At 46.0% G+C, this 21,303-nt stretch overlaps 1 protein-coding gene across 1 annotated transcript; it reads right to left on the bottom strand.

The window, feature by feature from the left end:
* Positions 1-403: 403 nt before the first annotated feature.
* Positions 404-5,699, bottom strand: DUSP26 (dual specificity phosphatase 26). Its single transcript, XM_027600556.1, has 4 exons — positions 5,422-5,699; positions 3,170-3,452; positions 1,522-1,736; positions 404-994 (listed from the first exon to the last, which is right to left on the bottom strand). Exons 2-4 carry the CDS (start codon positions 3,388-3,390, stop codon positions 795-797), a joined length of 636 nt encoding a protein of 211 aa, XP_027456357.1. The 5' UTR covers positions 3,391-3,452; positions 5,422-5,699; the 3' UTR covers positions 404-794.
* Between the last annotated feature and the right edge of the window lie 15,604 nt (positions 5,700-21,303).

Below are 21,303 nucleotides of genomic sequence, written 5' to 3'. Positions count from 1 at the left end.
TTCACATTCTGCTATCCCATCACGATGGGGACTTGATATAGAAACTGGAAATTTTTTTGAAAATAAAGCGATATTTCGTCCACACCTGAGCTTGGGAACAGAGACCTATTTTAAGCCTGGTGGCGGACGTGCCTTCCCAGCAGCTACACAAAGGGGCTGTAAGCCTGAAGTTTTTGGTCCTCTGCTGCCCCTGTGTGGACATAGTGGGAAACAACACTTCAAGATCTCGCTTGTGGCCAGAGTAAAATTGGACTTGAGAGAAAGAACCGCCCCCTGAGAATCACTGGAGGTTTATGACCACGATGAGGGAGTCAGGAACTGTTGCTATCCCCAGAAAGCTGGGGTTTTCCAGGAGAGAGGTGGGGAGCCCCTACAAGCTGTCAATGACTTCACCAGGATCTTGTCTTGTCCACCACCTTTATTTTTCCTCAAGACACCTGCAGCCAGTAAGCGAGCGATCATCTAAAGACTCCCAGGCATGCACCTCTGCAGCTTTTGGCCGCGACCAGCGCCCGCGGGCACGGCGCCAATCCTCCCACACCTCCTCTTCCTGCGCTTGGAGTAACAAGTCTGTGAGTGTCTCCCTCTGGTCTCACAGCTTTTCACACTCTCTCTTCACCGTCTGTCTCTACACCACCATCTACACAACATATCTACACCATCACATTCGTGCTTGCAGCATCCCTGACTCCCTGCACAGGCACAGGACAGGGGAAGATGGGGTATCTGGGCCTCCTCCCTCCAGCTGGGAGCCAGGGCCAAATGCACCTGGCCTGACCCCCTATCCTCTCCCTTCAGGCCTCCAGACCCTGCCGCAGCCTGCGGTCCAGGGCCAGGAGCTGTCGCAAGAAGCCCCGGTTGGGGATGATGCCTCGGTGGTCCTTGACTTTCTTGATGGCCTCCACGAGGGTGAGGTGGTGGTACAGCATGAGGTAGGCCAGTACCAGTGTGGCGGATCGGCTCACTCCCACGGCGCAGTGTACCAGGATCTTCCCTGTGAGGACAGACACACGAGGCGGCCGTGGGACTGTTTGTGGGGGGCTGGAGGCGGCTAGGGAGAGGGCAACGGGGCCAGGTGAAGAGGACGAGAGGGAAGCAGGTGCACACGGCGACAGGATGGGGTGCCGACCAGGGGTGGGAAGAATGCCGACCCCTGGAGGCCTGGACGGGATAAGATGGACAACTGCAGGAGCTCAGCGTCCGGGAGCCTGAAAAGGGCTCCCAGGGAGACAGACGCACATCACTAACGTAAAACTGAGTCTCGCACAGAGTGAGGATCCGGGGATCTGTTGAGTGTTCCCCAGTGCATTAGCATCTGCGCTCTGTTAACACTTTGGATTATTTCCTTCTCTTCTTCTCATGCACTGCCTTTAACAAATAGTTGAGAGTGTTTTTCTTGCCTTCATATCAGATCCTGAGAGTTCCGTCATGTCATTCAAATCTCTCCAGCCTTGACCCTCCAGCTTTCCCCTAACTCCGATGTCCCTTGTTCCTTCCCTCCCCCGGGCTTTCCCCTCCTACCTCCTGGCTGGTTCAGCGCCCGGTGGATGAAGTCGGCAGCCGTCTGGAAGTGGATGCTCATGTCAAAGGCTGGCGAGTCATGGGCCTCAACACCCAGGTAGCGGATGCCCAACCCCTCGTAGGCCTCGGGCGTGCCTCGCCACCTGCTGTGTGAGGCATTGAGGACGTGGGTGACGCCCAGGCGACGGAGCTCCCGGCGGTTGTTAGCTATGTCCCTGCATTGAGTAGAGGATAAAGGGAGGTTGGGGAAGCTAGGCTCTGGAGCAAGAAGCCCTGGCCTCCACCCTGTCCACTGCCTAGCTAACGTCATTGGCTCCATGCCTCCGCTGTACTTACTGAGGACCCAGAGCAGGGAACCAAGATGGGCAACGACCTGGCATCTCGTCCTTGAGCAAGGGTTGAGGGTACTGGGGAGGTTCTGCCTGGAGAAGAGAAGACTAATGGGGTGGGCGAACGATAGCCGTAATAAAATATTGAGAGTCCTCCAAGGCAGCTTGATCTGTGGGAAGGATTGGCTCTGTACTTCGTGTACAGAAGTATGTACTAACTGTGGAATCCAGGTGAAGAAAGACGGAAACACCTTGGGAGAGAATGACTCTCCTGTCACTGGGGTATTCAAGCAGAGAGAGGAGGTCAATGTGTAGGCACGGATGCGCAAGAGGGGATCTGGACCTCAGCTGGGTTGTTGGACCAGCTCACGTTCAACCTCCCTGCTAACCTTGAGGTGATAGGATTCTGACCCTTGCTCCCACACCTAGCTCCCCTGTTACTTTCTGCTCTCGTTGACACCCAGAATGTTCTCATGTTCTACTAGTTACTCCATGCTCACATGGACCATGTTTTACGAGGTCACCTTTGAGGGTTCCTCTGGCCCATCCCCCTCAGCTTAGTGGCAGACATCTCTCAGGCAACATGGCCATACCTCAGGGCCAACGCCCTGTCCAGTGCAAACTCCTCAAGCACAAGCACTGAACTTGAACCTCCAAGTCCTGGCTCTGCTACTTACAACCCGTGTGACCTTGGGCCAGTCACAACGTCTCTGAGCTTCAGTTTTGCCATCTGTAACCCTGGGGGCAGTGGTACCTACCTCACAAGGCTGTTGTGAAGATTAAGAGAGAAAATGCATGTGAAAAACTCCTTGTAGACTATGAAGCCCTTGAGAGACAGAGAAGTGATGGGCTTCTTCCCTGGATGCTCTTCTCTCCAGGGCCCCCATGGTGCAGAGCCTCTGCATACACTGTGGCTTTGCCTGGTCAATCCCTCGGCTTCCTACCCACTTCCTGGCTCCCGACAGCTGCCCAGGTCCAGCATCACAGCACAATACGTGGAAGGTTAGGGAAGACATCTACGATGTCCGCCACATGGCATCGGCACTCAGTAATTAATTTTGCTAGGTGAGTGATGTTATTACTTGAACAGAGACTATCTGTCCAGAGTTGGGCATATCAATAATCCTGCCCCAACTCCCCCAAACCCTCCAGCCTCCACTCTCTGCCCATGCACCCCTGCCCCTCCCTCCTCAAGCTGGAACCAGCAACACGACTCAGCACCTCCCTGCCACCCTTCTCCTTTCTTCTTGTGCGGGTACACACACACACACACACACACACACACATGCAGCCATGACCCCGGGCTGCCGGGTACGTACTGATCTCCGAGGTAGAGGCCCGGCCAGACCTCATCGGCATGGTTACAGGCGGTCTTGCCTGTGTAGAGCAGCCTCTCCAACTCAAAGACATTGAGGAAGGGATGTTGAACATCTGCCATCTCCTCCAGGGCCCCTCTAGTGCGAACAGGAGACCTTGAGCCGCTCCGGGAGAAGCGGGCCATGAAAGTCATGGAGGCCCAGAGCCAGTTACCAGGGCACATCTTAGAGGCGGCTGCAGGGGTGGCTACGCGCCAACGATGGGTCAGTCTCCAGGTAGCTGTTGCTGGAGGAGGGATGGAAGGGAGACACACCTGAGTGGGTCCGGAGCAGCTGCTTCCTTCTTGCCAACTGGGCTGGGCCCTGGGGAGAAGCTTCTCAAGGGAGGGAAGGGAAGTCTGGCCCTGGCGGGGGTGAGGGGGCTCCCCAATTACTCTTTCCTTCAAGCTGCGGCAGCTCCTTTCTGCTCTTTGGCTCAGCCAGGCAAGGAGGTGGGAGTCACATGTCCTTGTTTACGGGGAGAGGGAGCTGCCCAGCTGCTGGCTTTCTGCCCCACCACTCCACCCCCACTCCCAACACATACACAAACACATACACACACGCACCCATTTGATATTTGGGTGGCAGTGCCCATTGCGGGAGCTCTCGCCAGCCGGAATCTGGGTCTCATCTGCCTGGGTCCCCAGGCAAAGAGCCCAGGGAGCTGGGAGGGGAATTGGGGGGGGGTGGCTTTGGACCCACCCAGAGAGAATGAGCAGGAAGATAGCAGCAGCTGGGGCCATGACATATGCCAAGCCCTTCTCCTCAGCACCAGAGAGATGGCCTGCTTTAACCCATTCCTGCCCTACCACTGCTTCAGAGTTAAGCCTACTATGGGAAGTGTTATGTTGGGGGCTGGGGTGAGTGGGGAAGAGCAAAAAAGAGAAAGTGTAAGTTTTTGAAAAATACTTGCCAAAGGCATGCACTAATGGAGGAGGGTGCCAAGCTAAGTGCACAACAGCCAATCCACTCTTCCTTTGATCAGCATGCAGAAATTATTGATCAAACCTCTTCTCTCCTGTGAGGATTTCTGAGTCAAGCAGGGCTGGAGTAATGTGTCTGGGTGTGTAGGGGAGAGGCGGAGCCTGGGGGCTGAGGAAGGGAAGGGATGAGGGATTCTGCCAGGCCCAGGGGCTCAGAGGCTGAGTTGCTGTTGGAGTCAAGTTACCCTATGCGGGGCATGGGGTTGGCAGTGAGGGGCTTAGCAGGTGTGCCTCATACTCCCTGTGGACAACTGGCCTTTGTAAAAGGCTTGTGCAGAGCTGCAGAGCTGGGAAGAGCCAGCCTTTGAGACGTGTCCTGGGTCCTTCAGGCAGAGAGGCCACTGTGACAAGAGCTCCTCCATCTTCCTCCTCCCCCTCTCCCATCACCAGGGTGGATCGGTCCCAAGGATTCCCTTTCCACTCCCTTCCCGGTCCTCAACCAAAAGTCTAGTATGGAGAGGCCATCTTTGACCTGCACACACTCTGCGGACCCATCCCTCCCTGTGAGCCAGGGCCCCGGCTCTCCTTTCCCCCAGGCCAGGGGAGACTGAGCACTAACAGGTCTTAGGAAGCAGGGGCATTAGGATCAGGGCTGCTGAGGGGAGCCTGGACCTTAGGGCGTTCAGGGAGAGAGATGTTTGCAAAGGCTGGGGCAGAAAGAACACAGAAATATAGCACTCTAGCCACCATCGCCATCACCAACCACCACCACCATCATCATTCCATTATCATCATCATCATCATCATCATCATCATCTGCCTCATCTCCTCAGGCCTAAAGACCCCATCACTTTATTCCCAAACAACGGTTTCTCGAAATAGGTTCTGCTGCCCCGGTGATTGATGCTAAAGGGTAAAGCGGAAGCGGGAAGGAGCCCAGGTGTAGGGAGGAGCTCTGTGGGACTCTATTTCTCCCTGAGGCTGGCGGAGCCCCATTCCGTCCCGGGGTACACCCCTCGGCCTTCTCCAATCCCAACAGCCGCGTTCAGGCGCCCTGGTGTGCGGCCCCCCTTCCCCCCCGGCCGCCGTAGAGGTTGTAACAGGTTCATGGCTGTCGCCCCAGCCCCGGCCAGCACAGACAGCCCGGCGCTGAAGGTGCAGGGAGGGAGCCCTGGGGAGCTCAGCTAGCTCGGCTCCCGCGTACCCCCACCTCCCCGCCCAGCCCAGCCCAGCCGGGAGCCGTGCGCCTCTCGGCGCCGCGGGGGAGGCGACCACCCCCCACAGCCCCTCTACCTGGGTGCGAGCGCGGCGCGGGGTCTCAGTCGCGGAGGCCAATGGCAGGCGCAACCAGCCCCACGGCCATGACTCTCCTGCGGCCGCCGCCGCCGCCGCCCCCGCCCGCTGCCGCTGCCGCTGCCGCTGCGAGACCGGCTGACGGATTAGCCTCTATTTTTAAGCCATGACACACACGTCGAAGTAGGGTTCCTATCGGTGTGTCGCTGACACACAGAGACGCAGCCCGACGCCCAGCGGCCCGAGCGCACACGCAGCGTGGGCTGGCCCGCGGGTGTTTACAGCCCAGACACAGAGCACGCAGCCGAGCAGCCCCGCCTCGCGTGCATGCTCTGGCGGACGTGTGTTTTCGGAGCTGCGCCAATTACAAGGCATTTTGCTTGAGGATGTCATCATACAAGCCGTCCCAGACGGTGCCTTAAACATACTCGCTCCTCCCCAGACAGCATTAATTAAGTACATAGACACCATGGCGCGCCTTACTTGTCCATTCCTTATTCTCAAGAACACCGTGTCATAAATAACACGGGTCGGGAGCCCTTATTAGTATTTAGTATATACCACGTGTTTCACATCTTTTCCCTCAGTTTATCCTCACCACAGGTCTGGGAGCTAGGTAGCATTATCATTGTCCCCATTTTAGGGAGGAGGAGACTGAGGCCCAGGGAGGTGAAGTCACTTGCCCAGGCCACACGCTAGTTATGGGCTGTGCTGAGTTTCAGACCCTGGCAGTCTGACTCGAAGTTCATGTCCTTAACTGTTCTAAACCAGTGACCCCACACAATGGAGAAGGCACAGTGGATTTCTATCAGGAAGCCACTTCCGGCAGCTCAGCTCTTAAGTGAACGCCTTTCCCTCTTAACTCTGGAAGAAATTCATGCCCCTACCTCTTCACTTGTGCTGCCTTTCAGTGATGTTCAGCTTTACCTGCTTTTCTACTGTAATCACCTTGTCAGTTCTAAGTCAGTCAACACTTCGAAGGTAGGGATGGTGCTGCCGTCCCCAGTCCCCAGGTCATCGTGTGATGGAGGAGGTGGTAGAGGGAATATACATGTCAGCAGAGGATGCTGTTGAAAACCAGGCAGATGTGGACTCTGGGAGAGTTGTCAGCAGGAAGTGGATAAGATCAGGCTGGACATGGTTTCAGATAACACATTAGCAACTGGAGCCAAAATCAGGACTGACTATGTTCCTAGCAGGGGTGAGGGGGGGGGGGTGAGGCTTTGATCTGCAGTCAGAGAAAGTTCTTATTGGCCAAAGTGACACAGTCCTCAGGTCAGTTTTGTGCTAAAGAGGAGGTTCCATCACAGACTGCCGGCAAGGATTAATTTCCCTCCCTAGCCTTTTCCTTTCTAGAGAAGCAAATTCAGTTCCTTTCCATGCCTTCTTGGCATGATGATTTACATGAAGAAATGAAATCCTCATCATTTAAAACAAAGGGATTGGCTTGGGAAATTTGAAATTTTAATTTGTCGTCCCAAGAAAAGTCAGTAAAAAATGGTCACAAGTCAAATCGTGAAAGAACACATATTACTGGACTAACCTCATTTTAAGTGACAGAGTCTTTGGGGTTGGTAGGTTGAGAAGATGTTGTAGGCAAACTTGATCTCAAGCTTTGGCAAGACTTCCGTTTCAACCCTGCATTTCACTTTTCTCAAAAAGCTGGAAAAATATGCTTTAAAGCATGCCATGGACAACACGGGCAGATGTTTACAGGTAACCATAGAAGTTGTCCATGGATCAACATCTTCATTAATGGACCATTAATGACCAGGGGTCAACCCATAACTCAGGCAGCTTTATATTTTTCTTTGTAGCTAGGAGGTTTATTATGTTTCTAGGTGACATCAAACAAAATTAAGGACGAGAGGGGGAGGGAGGATGGAGGAAAGAGTTAGTGGGGAGAAGGTAATGGTAGGACAGGAGAAGGTTGGAAGCTAATAGAAGCAGCATGTATTGACAATTTACTATCTGTAAATTCCTTGCGCTTTCACATTTATCAGCTCATCTGATCCCACCCAACTTTCAGGTGGGTGTTATTATCATCACTGAATGCATGAGGAGACTGACACTCGGCCAGATGTTAATTCACCCACAGCTAGTCAATGGCAGACCGCGGTCCAAACTCAGGGCTAGCTGATTCGAAGCGTTTATATTTCAAGATGAGGCTGAAGAGTCGTTTCCTTTATAAAACCTTTCCGGATCCACTCTCTTTTGTCTGCTTCCTTGTTTGTGTTGATACAGATATCTATCAAAGGACCCAATGACCCATATGTAGCCTCACTTATTTTCTATGTTTCTTTCTTTATTTTTTAATATTATTTATTTATTTGATAGAGAGAGAGCAAGAGAGCAAAAGCAGGGGGAGCAGCAGAGGGAGAGGGAGAAGCAGGCTCTCTGCTGAGCAGGGAGCCCTATGCTGGGACTCCATCCCAGGACCCCGGGGATCACGACCCAAGCAGGAGGCAGATGCCTAACCGGTTGAGCCGCCCAGGTGCCCCTCTATATTTCTTTAAATCTCTGCCCTCCGTATTAGAAGGCATGAATGGGTACATTATACTGGGATAACTAAGATGGAAAAATGAGGCTACTGAAAAATAGGAATAGATTTCCAAACCGTCTCAAAAGAAATACCTCACTGCCCCCAAAATATTTAAGTAGGAAAGAGAGGGGGAGGAGTGGGAAAAAAAAACCCAAGAGACACCAACAACCATGTGTTAAATGGTAGTTCTAACCCCTACCATCAACTACAGGCTGGGCACTACTATGCTAAGTGCTTTACATAGATTAGCTAATTTAATCCCATAAAGTAGGTATTATTAATTCCATTTTACAGTTGAGGAAACAGGTTTAGAGTGGGGGGCAAATCCACTCTGAAGCGGCCAAGCAGCTAATAAGTAGGATTTGAGCATGGATTTAAACCCAGGACTGTTTTAAACCAAAGCCTGTGCCTCACATCACTGTAGCAAGCAGAATTACCTAAAGAAAAAGAATAGCAATAGCTAAAATGTTCCAAGTCCTACTGTGTGTCAGGCATTCAGTAGAAATTACATGAAAGAAGGCATGCTCAAGCCCTGAGTCCTGGTCCCTTAGGAGGCGTGGCTCTCCAGGGGCAGGATCCGCTGGGTGTGCGCGCTGGGGACGTCCCGCCGCTGCAGGGTACCGCTTTCCCGACACAAGACACAGCAGAAGGACGGGGACCTGGCTTCCTTCCAGCCACCACGCCCCCAGTACCGCCACACCCATCGCTCCGGGGCTGGTCCACCCCGGGCTGGTCCACCCTGACCTCTGCTGCAGGTGTAGACAGCATTTTCACCGGAAGGGTCCAGTAGCAGAAGATAGACAATTGTGACTTTATTTAGCGATGGGAATGTGGAGAGGGGAGGCGGGGCAGAAGACTCGGTGTCCTTTTGAGGGGCCCCGTGTTGATTCTGACTTATTCTTCTAAATCTCCATTCATCCAGTGCCTGTCCTTTGGCTTCTTCCTCCGCCCTGGGTTAACACCTCCTCTCCCCCAGGTCCGCACGTGGGATTGGTGGGCCTGCCCTCTCGGGTGTCCGCCGGGTCTGAGTGAACACTTCCTCTGCCCGGCTCCTGCTGGTTCTGAACTGGGGGTGGGAGGAGGTGCGTGGGTCCTTTTGGTAGAGGGGCAATCCAGCTTTTGCTTCAACTCTAATAACTTCCTCTCCGCCTCTCTTGCAATGCAGCATTCTGTAGCCACTTTCCTCCTGGTTTACCTAAGGGTGGACACATCTTACCGCTGTGAATATTCACTTTCTCCAAGAGCCACACGTTATCGCACCCAGCAGATATTCCTTCCATCAGCCTGACTTTAGAATGAAAATAAACTCGAGAGGCTAGTGCCCTTATAGCAAAAATAAACCAGGGCATTATGTGCAAATAAACAGGATACAAAAGGAATACGCAGCAAATCCCCCTATTAAAAAAAGAAGGGAAGGAAAAGAAAAGCAGGTATAAATACACATTTTGAAAAAGACCCAAAGAAAAGATGCCGAATATTAAAAGAGGTCATCTCTAGACAGAGTGGGATGACAGATAATTTTGATCTTGTGATTTAAAATATCTACATTTCCCAATTTTTCTACAGTCCATATGACTTCATTTTAAATGTCAGTTCTATGAAATTGGTTGAGATTTCCTTAGTGGCTTTCTATGTGGCCAATTTTTTAGCAAATATCCCGCACATGCTAGAAGAGGCTATTTAATCTCTGTCTTGGAATTCAAGTTTCTATCTTTCTTTCCGTCCTATATAAGGTTTTAAAATATTCTTGATTTATCAGCTTTTGAGAGATGGATTAAAATCTCCCAGGTTTATGGGCTTGTTAATTCCTTACTCTAACTGATGAAGGATAGTTGGAAGGCAGGCAGGCAGGGATAACAGGCCCCCACCCTAAGAGGATTTTACACCACCCTGGAAGGAGCCCTCCCATATGATAGCCAGGCGACAAAAACCTGATTGGGTGACAGGCACAGGGAGGGTTAACCATATTAAAACAGCCCACAAACAAGTGCATAAAAACCCCTAGATTTAGAAACTCCGATGGCAATCCCTTTGGGTCCCCTCCCTCCTTGGGAGCTTTGTACCATTACTTTGCTATCGCTCAATAAACCTTGCTTTGCTGCCCACCACACTATCTGGTCTACCTCTTCATTCTTTGAAGTGGCATGACCAAGAATAGTGGGCACCAACGGAGAAAAAAATCCTGCAAGATAACTCTGTCCATTTTTGTTTGAGACAGTACCAAGTTGTGTTATTAGATACATAAAATTCACAGGTTTTTAAAAAAAATTCTAACTTTTTTTAGTTGGTAGGTTGTCTCTCTAAGGCTTTAAAAAAATCTCTGGAACACGTGTATATATATTTTATTTTATTTTATTTTAAGTGTAGCTCTCATAAACTGTTTATAGGTAGTTTTAAAAATCAATCCGTATTTTATTTTTAAAAAATTATTTATTTTAGAGAGGGAGAGAGCACTCAAGCAGGGGGAGGGGCAGAAGCAGAGGGAGAGAACCTCAAGCAGACTCCAGGCTGAGCTCAAGCCAGAGGCAGGACTCGATCTCAGGACCCTGAGATCATGACCTGACCTGAAATCAAGAGTTGGCCGCTAAACTGACTGAGCAACCCAGGCGCCCCAATCTGTATTTTAATAGTGATTCTCTTTTTATATTTATTGTGATGACTGATCTATTTAAAATAATTTCTGCCATCTTTTTGTTTTTTTAAATTTATCGTGCTTTCTCTTTCTTCTTGTCTCCTTTTTTTATTTTTCATTTTTTTAAAGATTTTATTTATTTATTTGAGAGAGAGAATGAGATAGAGAGAGAGCATGAGAGGGGAGAGCGGAAGCAGACTCCCTGCTGAGCGGGGAGCCCGATGAGGGACTCGATCCCAGGACTCCAGGATCATGACCTGAGTCGAAGGCAGTCGCTTAACCAACTGAGCCGCCCAGGTGCCCTCTTGTTTCCTTTCTTTGGTTCAGTTTATCTCGTGTTTTTTATTCTCTTTACTGAGCTCTGTCAAGTTTCAAGTTAAACAAAGTCTACATTTAATTGGTCCTTTTACCCTCTGCATGAGGATTTTTATTTTAATTTCCTTCAGAAATATTTTTCCTCCCATCTTCTTTATTAATTACGATCCAGTACTTTGAATCCAGCTTTAGAAAAATTTCTTTGTTTCTATGGTCATCAGTCCCATAGTGTGCATAAAGACTGATGCTTTCTCCAATACTTGTGAAACAGTAGCACCCCTCTGCCTAGAGCAGAGTGTCCTCCCCCTTCCCCCTTGCTCCCCTTCCGGGTTCCCCACTGCCTGGAAGCAAAGGTATTGAAAAACTCTGAGTATTTCTTTCATTTCACCTCTCTCAATAATCGTTTATATTGCTGTTTTTTTGAGTTTTCAGTTTTAGGCATTACCTATTGCTTTCTCAAGATGAACACTGAGGGTTTTTTTTTTTCTCTTTATTCCATCCCCCACAAGGTATATATCGCCGTCCCCTCCCTATACATTTTTTTAAAATAGCTATATCATAATTTTGTTTATAAGTAGTCAGTGTTTAAGATATTAAAACTATAGAAGTATTATTCACAGTTGAACCACATTATTTGCTATGATGTTTCCTTTCTTGCGTAACTTTGTTTTCCCTCCGGTTAATGAGTATTGTTTGTTTGCTTAATTTTCAGCGATGTCTCACTAATTCAGACCCACACTTTCCCCCAGTTGCCTAAATCTCCTCTTGGTAAACATATCAATTACCTTCTCAGTGTCATTTTTTCCCCATAAGTCTTTTCTGGAACTTTCTGACTTATCCCCGTCTGGACGGGTTGCTCTCTACACTAACGTTGAGCCGTTACCCGTTACCCTAGTATCTCCTCTTATTCTCATGCTGGGAATTCCTTTCGCCTCTGGAAGCCCGGTACCTTGGCATCCTCCTGGATTTAGTAGGATACCCGCATGCTCAAATATGGGATATCCCCCCAGTCCAGAGACCCTTTGTTTTATTTCTTCAGAGAATAGGTCTCCAGTTTCAGGCTGGGGTGGGGAAGGAGCCGTTGCCTGACTGTGTAGTGAGAGGAGATGTGAGGGGAGACTTCCAGGGCAGTGTGTGGGTTTAGTCCATCTTCAGACTTAGCTCTAGAAATAGCTAGTGTTGCCAGCCACCTGGCCTTTTGGGTTCTCTGTGGTAAAATCGGATCGATCACCAATATTCCCCAACTGACTTGCCTTCTGCTTCTCAGCACCCAAAATTTTGTTGCTACTGAAATATTTCCTGTTCTTTTCATGCTGGTGGGTTTTATGTTTGAAGAAAATCCTTTGACTGTCATTTTTGTGGGGTTTCAGGAAGAAGCAGAATCAAATGCTGGCTTATAATATGCAGTCTTTAACTGGGAATGCCAGCTGGTTTTTGAAAACACACACAAAATGATTGATATTGTAATTTTTTTTCACATTCAGTATTTATTTAGACTTACCAGCGTATTTTAACAATTCTTTTGCATACTCTTGCTTCTTTATCCTTTTCATCCCTTCTAGGTTCATTTTATCATATTTAGTACTTCTTTTTGTACGAGTCTATTGGTAGTAATTTCCAAGTGCTTCAGTGTCAAAAAAATTTCTAATTTGCCTTGACTTGTAAATGATATTTTGCCTGACTTTAGAAATTTTGGTTCCAATTATGTTTCCTCAGCACATCAAAGATATTACTTCATTGTCTTCCAGCATTTATTTTTGCTGATGAGAAGTCTTTTTTTTTTTTTCAGTGTTCTTGCCATTACTTTATTGAAATCTGCCTTTTTCCTTTGTCGGCTGTAGAATTTTCTCTTTGTCCTTGTAGAATGCTGGCTTCCCAAATAGTACCCGAATAACCTCTTGGTAACACAAAACTGCGTTTGTTGCTTATTAGAGGGAGGGAGAATGCTAACTTCACAAATAGCTTCTCCACAAGACCTGATTTATTGAGATTTTGATCTCTGGTTTAAGACAGGTCTTTCAATGTAGGGACTTGATTAGAATTGGGCAATTATCATGATATTAGAGTTCAGGATTTGCAGGGGGCGCCTGGGTGGCTCAGTCAGTTAAGCGTCTGCCTTCAGTTCAGACCATGATCTCAAGGTCCTGGGATCGAGTTCCGCTCGGGTTCCCACTAGTGCTTGCGCACACTCTCTCTCTCTCAAATAAATAAATAAAATCTTTATTTATTTTTTATTTATTTGACAGAGAGACACAGCGAGAGCAGGAACACAAGCAGGGCGAGTGGGAGAGGGAGAAGCAGGCTTCCCGCTGAGCAGGGAGCCCGACGTGGGGCTCGATCCCAGGACCCCGGGATCATGACCTGAGCCGAAGGCAGACGCTTAACGACTGAGCCACCCAGGCGCCCAAATAAATAAAATCTTAAAAAAAAAAAGAGTTTAGGATTTGTGGAAACAGGAAGGTGAGGGTTTTGAGACAAGGCATTCAAAGAGTCTTGGAATGTAAACTGTATGTTGATGTTTTCTTGAATTGCTGGGTCTTTTGATAAGTTTCTATGATGAACTATAAAGTTATTTGCAACTTTTCCTTCTTGGATAAGAGTCACCTGGATTAGCAAAATTATGCTAATGAAGGCAATGGAATAGTAAGGTTGTGTTAATGAAGACACCAAACTATGTGGGTGTAGGTAGTCTTGGTTTTCATTGTTCTTCCTTGTGGCCATTTTCCAGCCTGAGCTAGAGGATAATGATGGGCCACTAGTATTGGGGTGTGCGATCAGTCTGGGTCTTCACTGCTCTTTGAGGTAACCCAATCATGTACCAAGTTTCTGGGAATGTTCAGTTCAACCTCCGAAGTTCTGAGGATGTTTGTTTCAACCTCCATAAGCATCAGATTTCTTGCTCTTTTTGTTAGATGATTATTTACTCCCAGATCCTGACTTCACACTATTTCCCTACAGGACCTGGTATACCTGTGGGGCCAACTCTTGTTTCTGCTCAGACATTGAAAACTCAGCCCATGTGGTCTCTGCCTGGTCTTAGACCCACTGTGGGACCCGTGGCTTCAGCTCCCTCTTACCACTCTCCCAGTTTCTGGTGTGTAGAGGCTTCCCTTCCTATTGCTATGTGTTTTTCTCATCAACATTTTATGCTACAAAATTTCAGTCTTAAAGAGAATTTAAAAATATAGTAGAATGAATACTATTCACCATCTAGATTTAACAGTTGTTAACGTTTTGTCACATTTGCTTTTTCTATTTGTGTATGTGTAAACATATGTTGATATAAATATGTATGTGATTTATTTCTAATTTCCTGCTGATATATATATACACACACATAATTTTCCGTTGTTTTATAAACATAAATTTTTTAATGTAAAATTCAATTAGCCAACATATATTACATCATTAGTTTCAGATGTAGAGTTCAATAATTCATCAGTTGTATTCAACATCTGGTGCTCATCACATCATGTGCCCTCTTTAAAGCCCATCACCCTATTACCCCAACCCCCCACTCACCTCCCCTCCACCAACTCTTAGTTTGTTTCCTATAGTTAAGAGTCTCTCATGGTTTGTCTCCCTCTCTGATAACTTCCCATTTAGTTTTCCCTCCCTTCCCCTATGATCCTCTGTGCTGTTTCTTATATTCCACATATGAGTGAAATCATAGGATAATTGTCTTTCTCTGATTGACTTATTTTGCTCAGCATAATACCCTCCAGTTCCATCCATGTTGATGTAAATGGTAAGTATTCATCCTTTCTGATGGCTGAGTAATATTCCATTGTATATATGAACCACATCTTCTTTATTCATTTTTCTGTCGATGGCCATCTTGGCTCTTTCCGTAGTTTGGCTATTGTGGATATTGCTGCTATAAACATTGGGGTGCATGTGCCCTTTCGGGTCATTACATCTGTATCTTTAGGGTAAATACCTAGTAGTGCAATTGCTGGTCGTAGGGTAGCTCTATTTTTAACTTCTTGAGGAACCTCCATACTGTTTTCCAGAGTGGCTGCACCAGCTTGCATTCCCTCCAACAGTGTAGGAGGGTTCCCCTTTCTCCACATCCTCACCAACATTTGTTGTTTCCTGCCTTGTTAATTTTAGCCATTCTGACTGATGTGAGGTGGTAGCTCATTGTGGTTTTGATTTGTATTTCCCTGATGCCAAGTGATGTTGAGCATCTTTTCCTGGGTCTGTTGGCCATTTGTACGTCTTCTCTGTTCATGTCTTCTGCCCACTTCTTGAGTGGATTATTTGTTTTTTGGGTGTTGAGTTTGATAAGTTTTTTATAGATCTTGGATACTAGCCCTTTATTTGATATGTCATTTGCAAATATCTTCTCCCATTCTGTAGGTTGCCTTTTGGTTTTGTTGACTGTTTCCTTTGCTGTGCAGAGGATTTTTATCTTTATGAAGTCCCAATAGTTCATTTTTGCTTTTGTTTCCCTTGCCTTTGGATGTGTGTCTAGCAAGAAGTTGCTGTGGCCTATAAACATAAATTTAAAACTAATTTGTGCATCCCAACATACTTTCACCCCAAATACTTTAGTAGTATCTCTTAAAAATAAACACATTCTCATATATACCCACAGTGCCATTATAAACCTAAGCAAACTGACAATAATTCTTTGATATATTTTATTTTATTTTTTAAAGATTTTATTTATTTATTTGAGATAGAGAGAATGAGAGAGAGAGCACATGAGGGGGGGAGGGTCAGAGGGAGAAGCAGACTCCCTGCCAAGTAGGGAGCCCGATGCGGGACTTGATCCAGGGACTCCAGGATCATGACCTGAGCTGAAGGCAGGGAGTCTGAGCCACCAACTGAGCCACCCAGGCACCCTTTTGATATATTTTAATATATATACTCAATTTCCTCCAATTGAGGAGAAATTTTTATAGCTCATTTTTTTTCAACAAAGACTTAACCAACATTCATGAATTACATATGGTTGTTATGACTTTTGAACTTAGAATGTAATCCCTCCACCATGTTTCCCCTCAATTACATTGGCTTATTAGACATACTAGGCCATTGTCTTAAAGAATGTCCCATATACTGGACTTTTTTGACTGTTTCTTCATAGTGTCATTTACATTTTTCTTCTACCCCTGTATTTCTTGTAACTTAGAGTTATCTCAAAAGCTGTGATTAGTCTTGGGGCACCTGGCTGGCTCAGTTGGTAGAGCATGTGACTCTTGATCTCAGGTTCATTATTTGAGCCCCATGTTGGGTGTAGAATTACTTTTAAAATAAGCTGTGATTAGTCTTGAATGTTTGTGTTTTTTTTTTTAGTCTTAAATGTTTTTGTTAAAGATTTTTATTTATTTTATTTGAAAGAGAGAGAGAGAGCGCACGAGCAGGGGGAACAGCAGAGGGAGAGGGAGAAGCAGGCTCCCCGCTGAGCAAGGAGCCAGATGTGGGGCTCGATCCTAGGACCCCAGGATCATGACCCAAGCCAAAGGAGGATGCTTAGCCACCCAGGTGCCCCAGTCTTACATGTTTTTGACAAGAACAACTTCATAGGTGGTACTGTATACTTCATATTATAACACATTAGAAATGACCATATGCTTTTAAAGTATAATTTTACATTAAACGGGGTTATGTGTTTGGAGCTGAGTAGGAGTGATAAGATTTCAGGATGTGCTCAAACCATCATTTATGGTAGCAACACAGTTTTTTTTTCTTAAGATAGAGGATACCCTACCATACACATATTGAATGAATGAATGACTAAATAAATACAGATTTAAGAAGTATGCCCAGTTCTGGGTTGCATGAAGGGGAGTGTGGTCTAGAGAGACCATGAGGAAGATCATCTTGACATTTTTCTCACCAATGGTGGAACCACCCTGGTGTTTAATTTAGCATTAATTCAGCATTTAATTCAAATCAGCTTGCTGTTTAATTCAGCATTAGCTTAAGCACTGAAAGTCTCTACTGTGTGCAAGTCGCAGTCCTTACCTGTCAGTCTTTTAAAATCCATTTTAGCAACAGTGAGTCCAGGCATTAGAAAATAGGATCACTTAAAAAAAGCTTCAAGGATGAATAATTTGGCTGCAGAAGGGAAGATTGGAGAGAAATTAAAAGATTTTTAAAAATTTTAGTTTATCAAAATATCCTCCATCCTCGATGAGGTCAGATGTGCTTCCATATTAGAATGCAAGAGTAGATAAAAAGGCTTTCTGACAGTGTTATATCCATTACAAAATGTTCCCAGCAACAAATATTTGTAATGAATAAATAAATAGTATAGCTACAAGCCAGGATTAATTTTCTTCAGTCTGAAATAGTTTAACTTCTGTGATTCATCAGGTCAATGGTTTCAGTATCTCCAGGGTTTTCCATACTTCTGATTTCAGGTTCGAAATAGGTAGCAAAAATTAATTTAGCCAGATCTTAATCATTCACGGCAGGAAGAAAAATTAGGAGATTAAATGTATGACAGATTAAGCAATACTTAGAATGGCGACATTCTTTACTAGTGATCCTGGGAAATTGTACCCCATGAACTCATTGAGATCCTTCTAGCCAGAGTCAGTGAAAGGTTGGTGAAAAGTATATGGATGTTCCTTGTACTGTTCTTGCAACTTTTCTGTAAACTGGAAATTATTTCAACATAAAAAGTTAACATAAAGGCTCTGGCACCTAAAATGAATGAAACGGATGTATCAAGTATATTTCTATCTGGGTACCACACATGCATGATTGTTACTATATTTTACTTATATGCTCTTATCAAGCATATTTACCTTTCTCTGGATAGAGTTCTACACGATTGACTTATCCTTCTAAATTTGTAGGAGATTAAAGGAAGCAAATCAGAAATCCACAATGGTGATGTTTAGCAAACTAATAGCAATGGGAGGTTCAGAAAAAGGAAAAAAGAAATCCAAGAATTAGAAAATGTAGGGGCAAATAGTCCCCATACTTCAATAGCCCCTCAAACGTTGCTGTTGTAGAGCATTGCAACGGAACTGAGGGGATGTGACGATATGGATCAACGAATGCATACATGGAAAGCAATTAGAATCGTGTCTGACACCTGGTAAGCACTAAATAAATATTAGCTATAATTAGGCTTTTCATGATAGTCTTGCGTTGTCACACATTCAGCTCTTTTATTTCTAAGGCAAGAAACTTTGCAATGTATTTTGCTGGATGAACTGTTGAAGGCAATAATGGAAGCTCGGGGCCTCCCATGTGCTCTTGAAAAATACAGACCCAGTCTTCCCGCCCTCCCCACAAACCCACCTGCTTTGACTCATGCAGGGCCTGCCGCAGCCCGGCGGATAGGATGGGGGCCGAAGCTCACCTTTGAAGGCAGCCAGATAAAGACTCTTCCAAATAGTTTAAAGGTGGGGCGCCTGGGTGGCTCAGTGGGTTAAGCGCCTTCGGCTCAGGTCATGATCCTGGAGTCCCGGGATCGAGTCCTGCATCGGGCTCCCTGCTCAGCAGGGAGTCTGCTCCTCCCTCTGACCCTCCACCCTCTCGTGCTCTCCATCATTCTCTCTCTCTCTCAATAAATAAATAAAAAAAATCTTTAAAAAAACAAACACATAGTTTAAAAGTAACTGAAGGAAATAGAGGGGAGGAAGGGCGATAAGGCAAGGAGGAAGGAGTGGAAATGGATGATAGAAAAGCTAGCCCTTAGCTATCTAGGAAACTCAGCTGTTCACAATGAGTCATTTCTTTCAAGTTCAGCTGGCATCTAGGACTTTTTTCCAAAGATGGAATGAAAGGTTCTGTGTCTAGTAAGGGAGTTTCAGAGCTCAGGAAAGCAGGAGTAAATAAAGGAACGCCGTGCTCGCGTATTGGCTCTGGGCCATTTTCACCGCCTGTGGCAAAGCATTTAATCTCCTGGAGCCTCGCCTCCTCACCTGTAGATAGAGGGGGAATTCTAATCTCCACCCGGCCCTGTTGACCTTGCAGGGCGGTTGCGAGGCTCATAGGGAGGTCATCGATGGGGACCACATTTCCCGAACCAAGAATCAGAATGCATGATCTGACAAAAGCAAAGCATGAGGGTACCTAAGGGGATCGTGGCACAAGATGTTTGTAATGCGTTGCCACAGAAAATCCAGGACTTGTAAAGGGGGAAATGAACTGGGAGAAAAAAAGCAAAAACGATGGGGCTTGTTGGGGTTAAGAGTAAGAAAAAGAGATCTAGGAGGAATTCACTTCTCCAGCCACTGGAGGCTGCTCTGGTTTCTCTTATAAGTAGCTCCATGCAGCCAACATGCTTTACTAGCCAAGGAATCTTACACTGAACACGGAAGAGCAAGAATATTAAAGAAACACGATCTGAGGAGGGAACTCTGGACACAGGGCTCTTCGTCCCTGGCAGAAAAAGGACAAATCATGAAGACGGGATCTCCCATGAGGCCATAACTCTTTACGGAAAGCCTGGTGGGGCAGTAGGTGGGCTGAGCCACAGGACATCTGAACATAGTAGAACTTAGAGATCCTCCTAATTAGAGAACCTAAGGGGAGGCTACATACCTCTGAGGGAGAGGTGTCAAATTCCCACGGAGGTGCAAATGACTAACATCAGGTTCTTTCCTGATAGTGAGCTTTACTGAGCCAGAGGAAGGAAGGAAATGTATTTCCTCCTAAAAACCTGCTTCTAATTATAAACCTTTCCATGATAGGGGAAAAGCGCAAAAAAGCATAAGGAAAATCTAGGGCTCTTAGCCCCACAATCCAGAGATAACTTCTGCTGATTTGGTGAATTTATTTTCAGTTTTAAGATTTGCCACCGTGGGTGTGGAATAAATTTATAAGCAAAACATTTGGAAACAATATGAATTTTTAAACCCTAGGATATTAAATATTCATTGTTTTGAATTTGGCAAATGCATAAAGGCACAATAAGAAAATAAAAAATCATTTCAAATTCTCAACACTCAGAATGAAATTTTGCTGTTTTGCCTTCCATTATTTCCCGTATGTATACAGATGCACACATATTTTTATGAAAATTAGAATCAGATTGTGCATTCTATTTTGTAACCTGTCGTTTTTTCACTTAGGAGTACTTCATAATGATTTCCCCATTCATTAAATATTTTTAAATACAAACCATTTTATTTTTTATTTTTTTAAGGATTTTATTTATTTATTTGACAGAGAGACACAGTGAGAGAAGGAACACAAGCAGGGGGAGTGGGAGAGGGAGAAGCAAGCTTCCCGCCGAGCAGGGAGCCCAATGCAGGGCTCGATCCCAGGGCCCTGGGATCCAAGACCTGAGCCAAAGGCAGACGCTTAACACTGAGCCACCCAGGTGCCCCTAAATGCAAACCATTTTAAATGGCTACACAGTACTTTACTGTGTGGATATATCACAGTGTAACCAATTAGAAAGGGACATTAAAAAAAATGCAGGAAAGAAATTTTCAAGTACCTTTAAGCATTTGGAAATAACCATTTAAATCCACGTAGTTATAGAATTTTTTTAAAAAGATTTTATTTATTTATTTGAGAGAGAGGGAAAGAGTGAGAAATAGCATGAGAGGGGAGAGGGTCAGAGGGAGAAGCAGGCTCCCCGCTGGGCCGGGAGCCCAATGTGGGACTCGATCCCAGGACTACGGGATCATGACCCGAGCTGAAGGCAGTCGCTTAACCAACTGAGCCACCCATGTGCTCCTAGTTACAGAATTTTTACCAGTTCACAAAATAAGATTCAGTAAGTCAGGTCAAACAGGAGACAATTAAGATAAAGACAAGGCAAGGAGCCCTGGGCTGGCTCAGTCAGTAGAACATGTGACTCTTAAGCTCAGGGTTGTGAGTTTGAGCCCTATTTTGGGGGTAGAGATTACAAAAAAAAAAAAAAAAAGGTAAGAAAATAAAGCAAAACATAACACAATTATAATTTTCACATAAATTCAATAATTTGGTTTTTTTAAAAAATAATTTTTAAGTGGCTCCACCCCGAACATGGGGCTTGAACTCACCACCCTGAGATCAAAAGTCACATGCTCTACCAACTGAGCCAGCCAGGCACCCCTACAATTTAGTTTTCTATTAACTCAAATTATTCTCTGCCCAGTGAGCCCAAACGAATGGCAGGGCTTTCGTTTTAGTATTTATCCTATAAGCACTCAAACTCAATGTTCTCCGAACTGTACTGATTTCATTCTTCTCTCCAGTCCTGTATCTTCTGTCTTATCGGCAATGTGGCTCCCTTTCCTCCAGTTGCCTAATCCTAAAATCTAACCTCAGGCTTCCTCGGTTTCTCCACCCCCCGCCCCCGCCACTACCTGACTCAACAGGTCACCAAATACGTCAGTTCTCTATCCTTCATCTTTGAGCTCACCCTTCTCCTCCACTGTCACTGTGTCCTTGGGTTGGTCCTGCTCATCTCCTACTACCTTATCAGCCT

Source organism: Zalophus californianus, chromosome 2 (assembly GCF_009762305.2).
Source record: "Zalophus californianus isolate mZalCal1 chromosome 2, mZalCal1.pri.v2, whole genome shotgun sequence".
Classification (NCBI taxonomy): Eukaryota; Metazoa; Chordata; class Mammalia; order Carnivora; family Otariidae; genus Zalophus; species Zalophus californianus.
The sequence above is the reverse complement of the archived record's forward strand: the minus strand, read 5'-3'. Positions and strand labels throughout refer to the sequence as shown.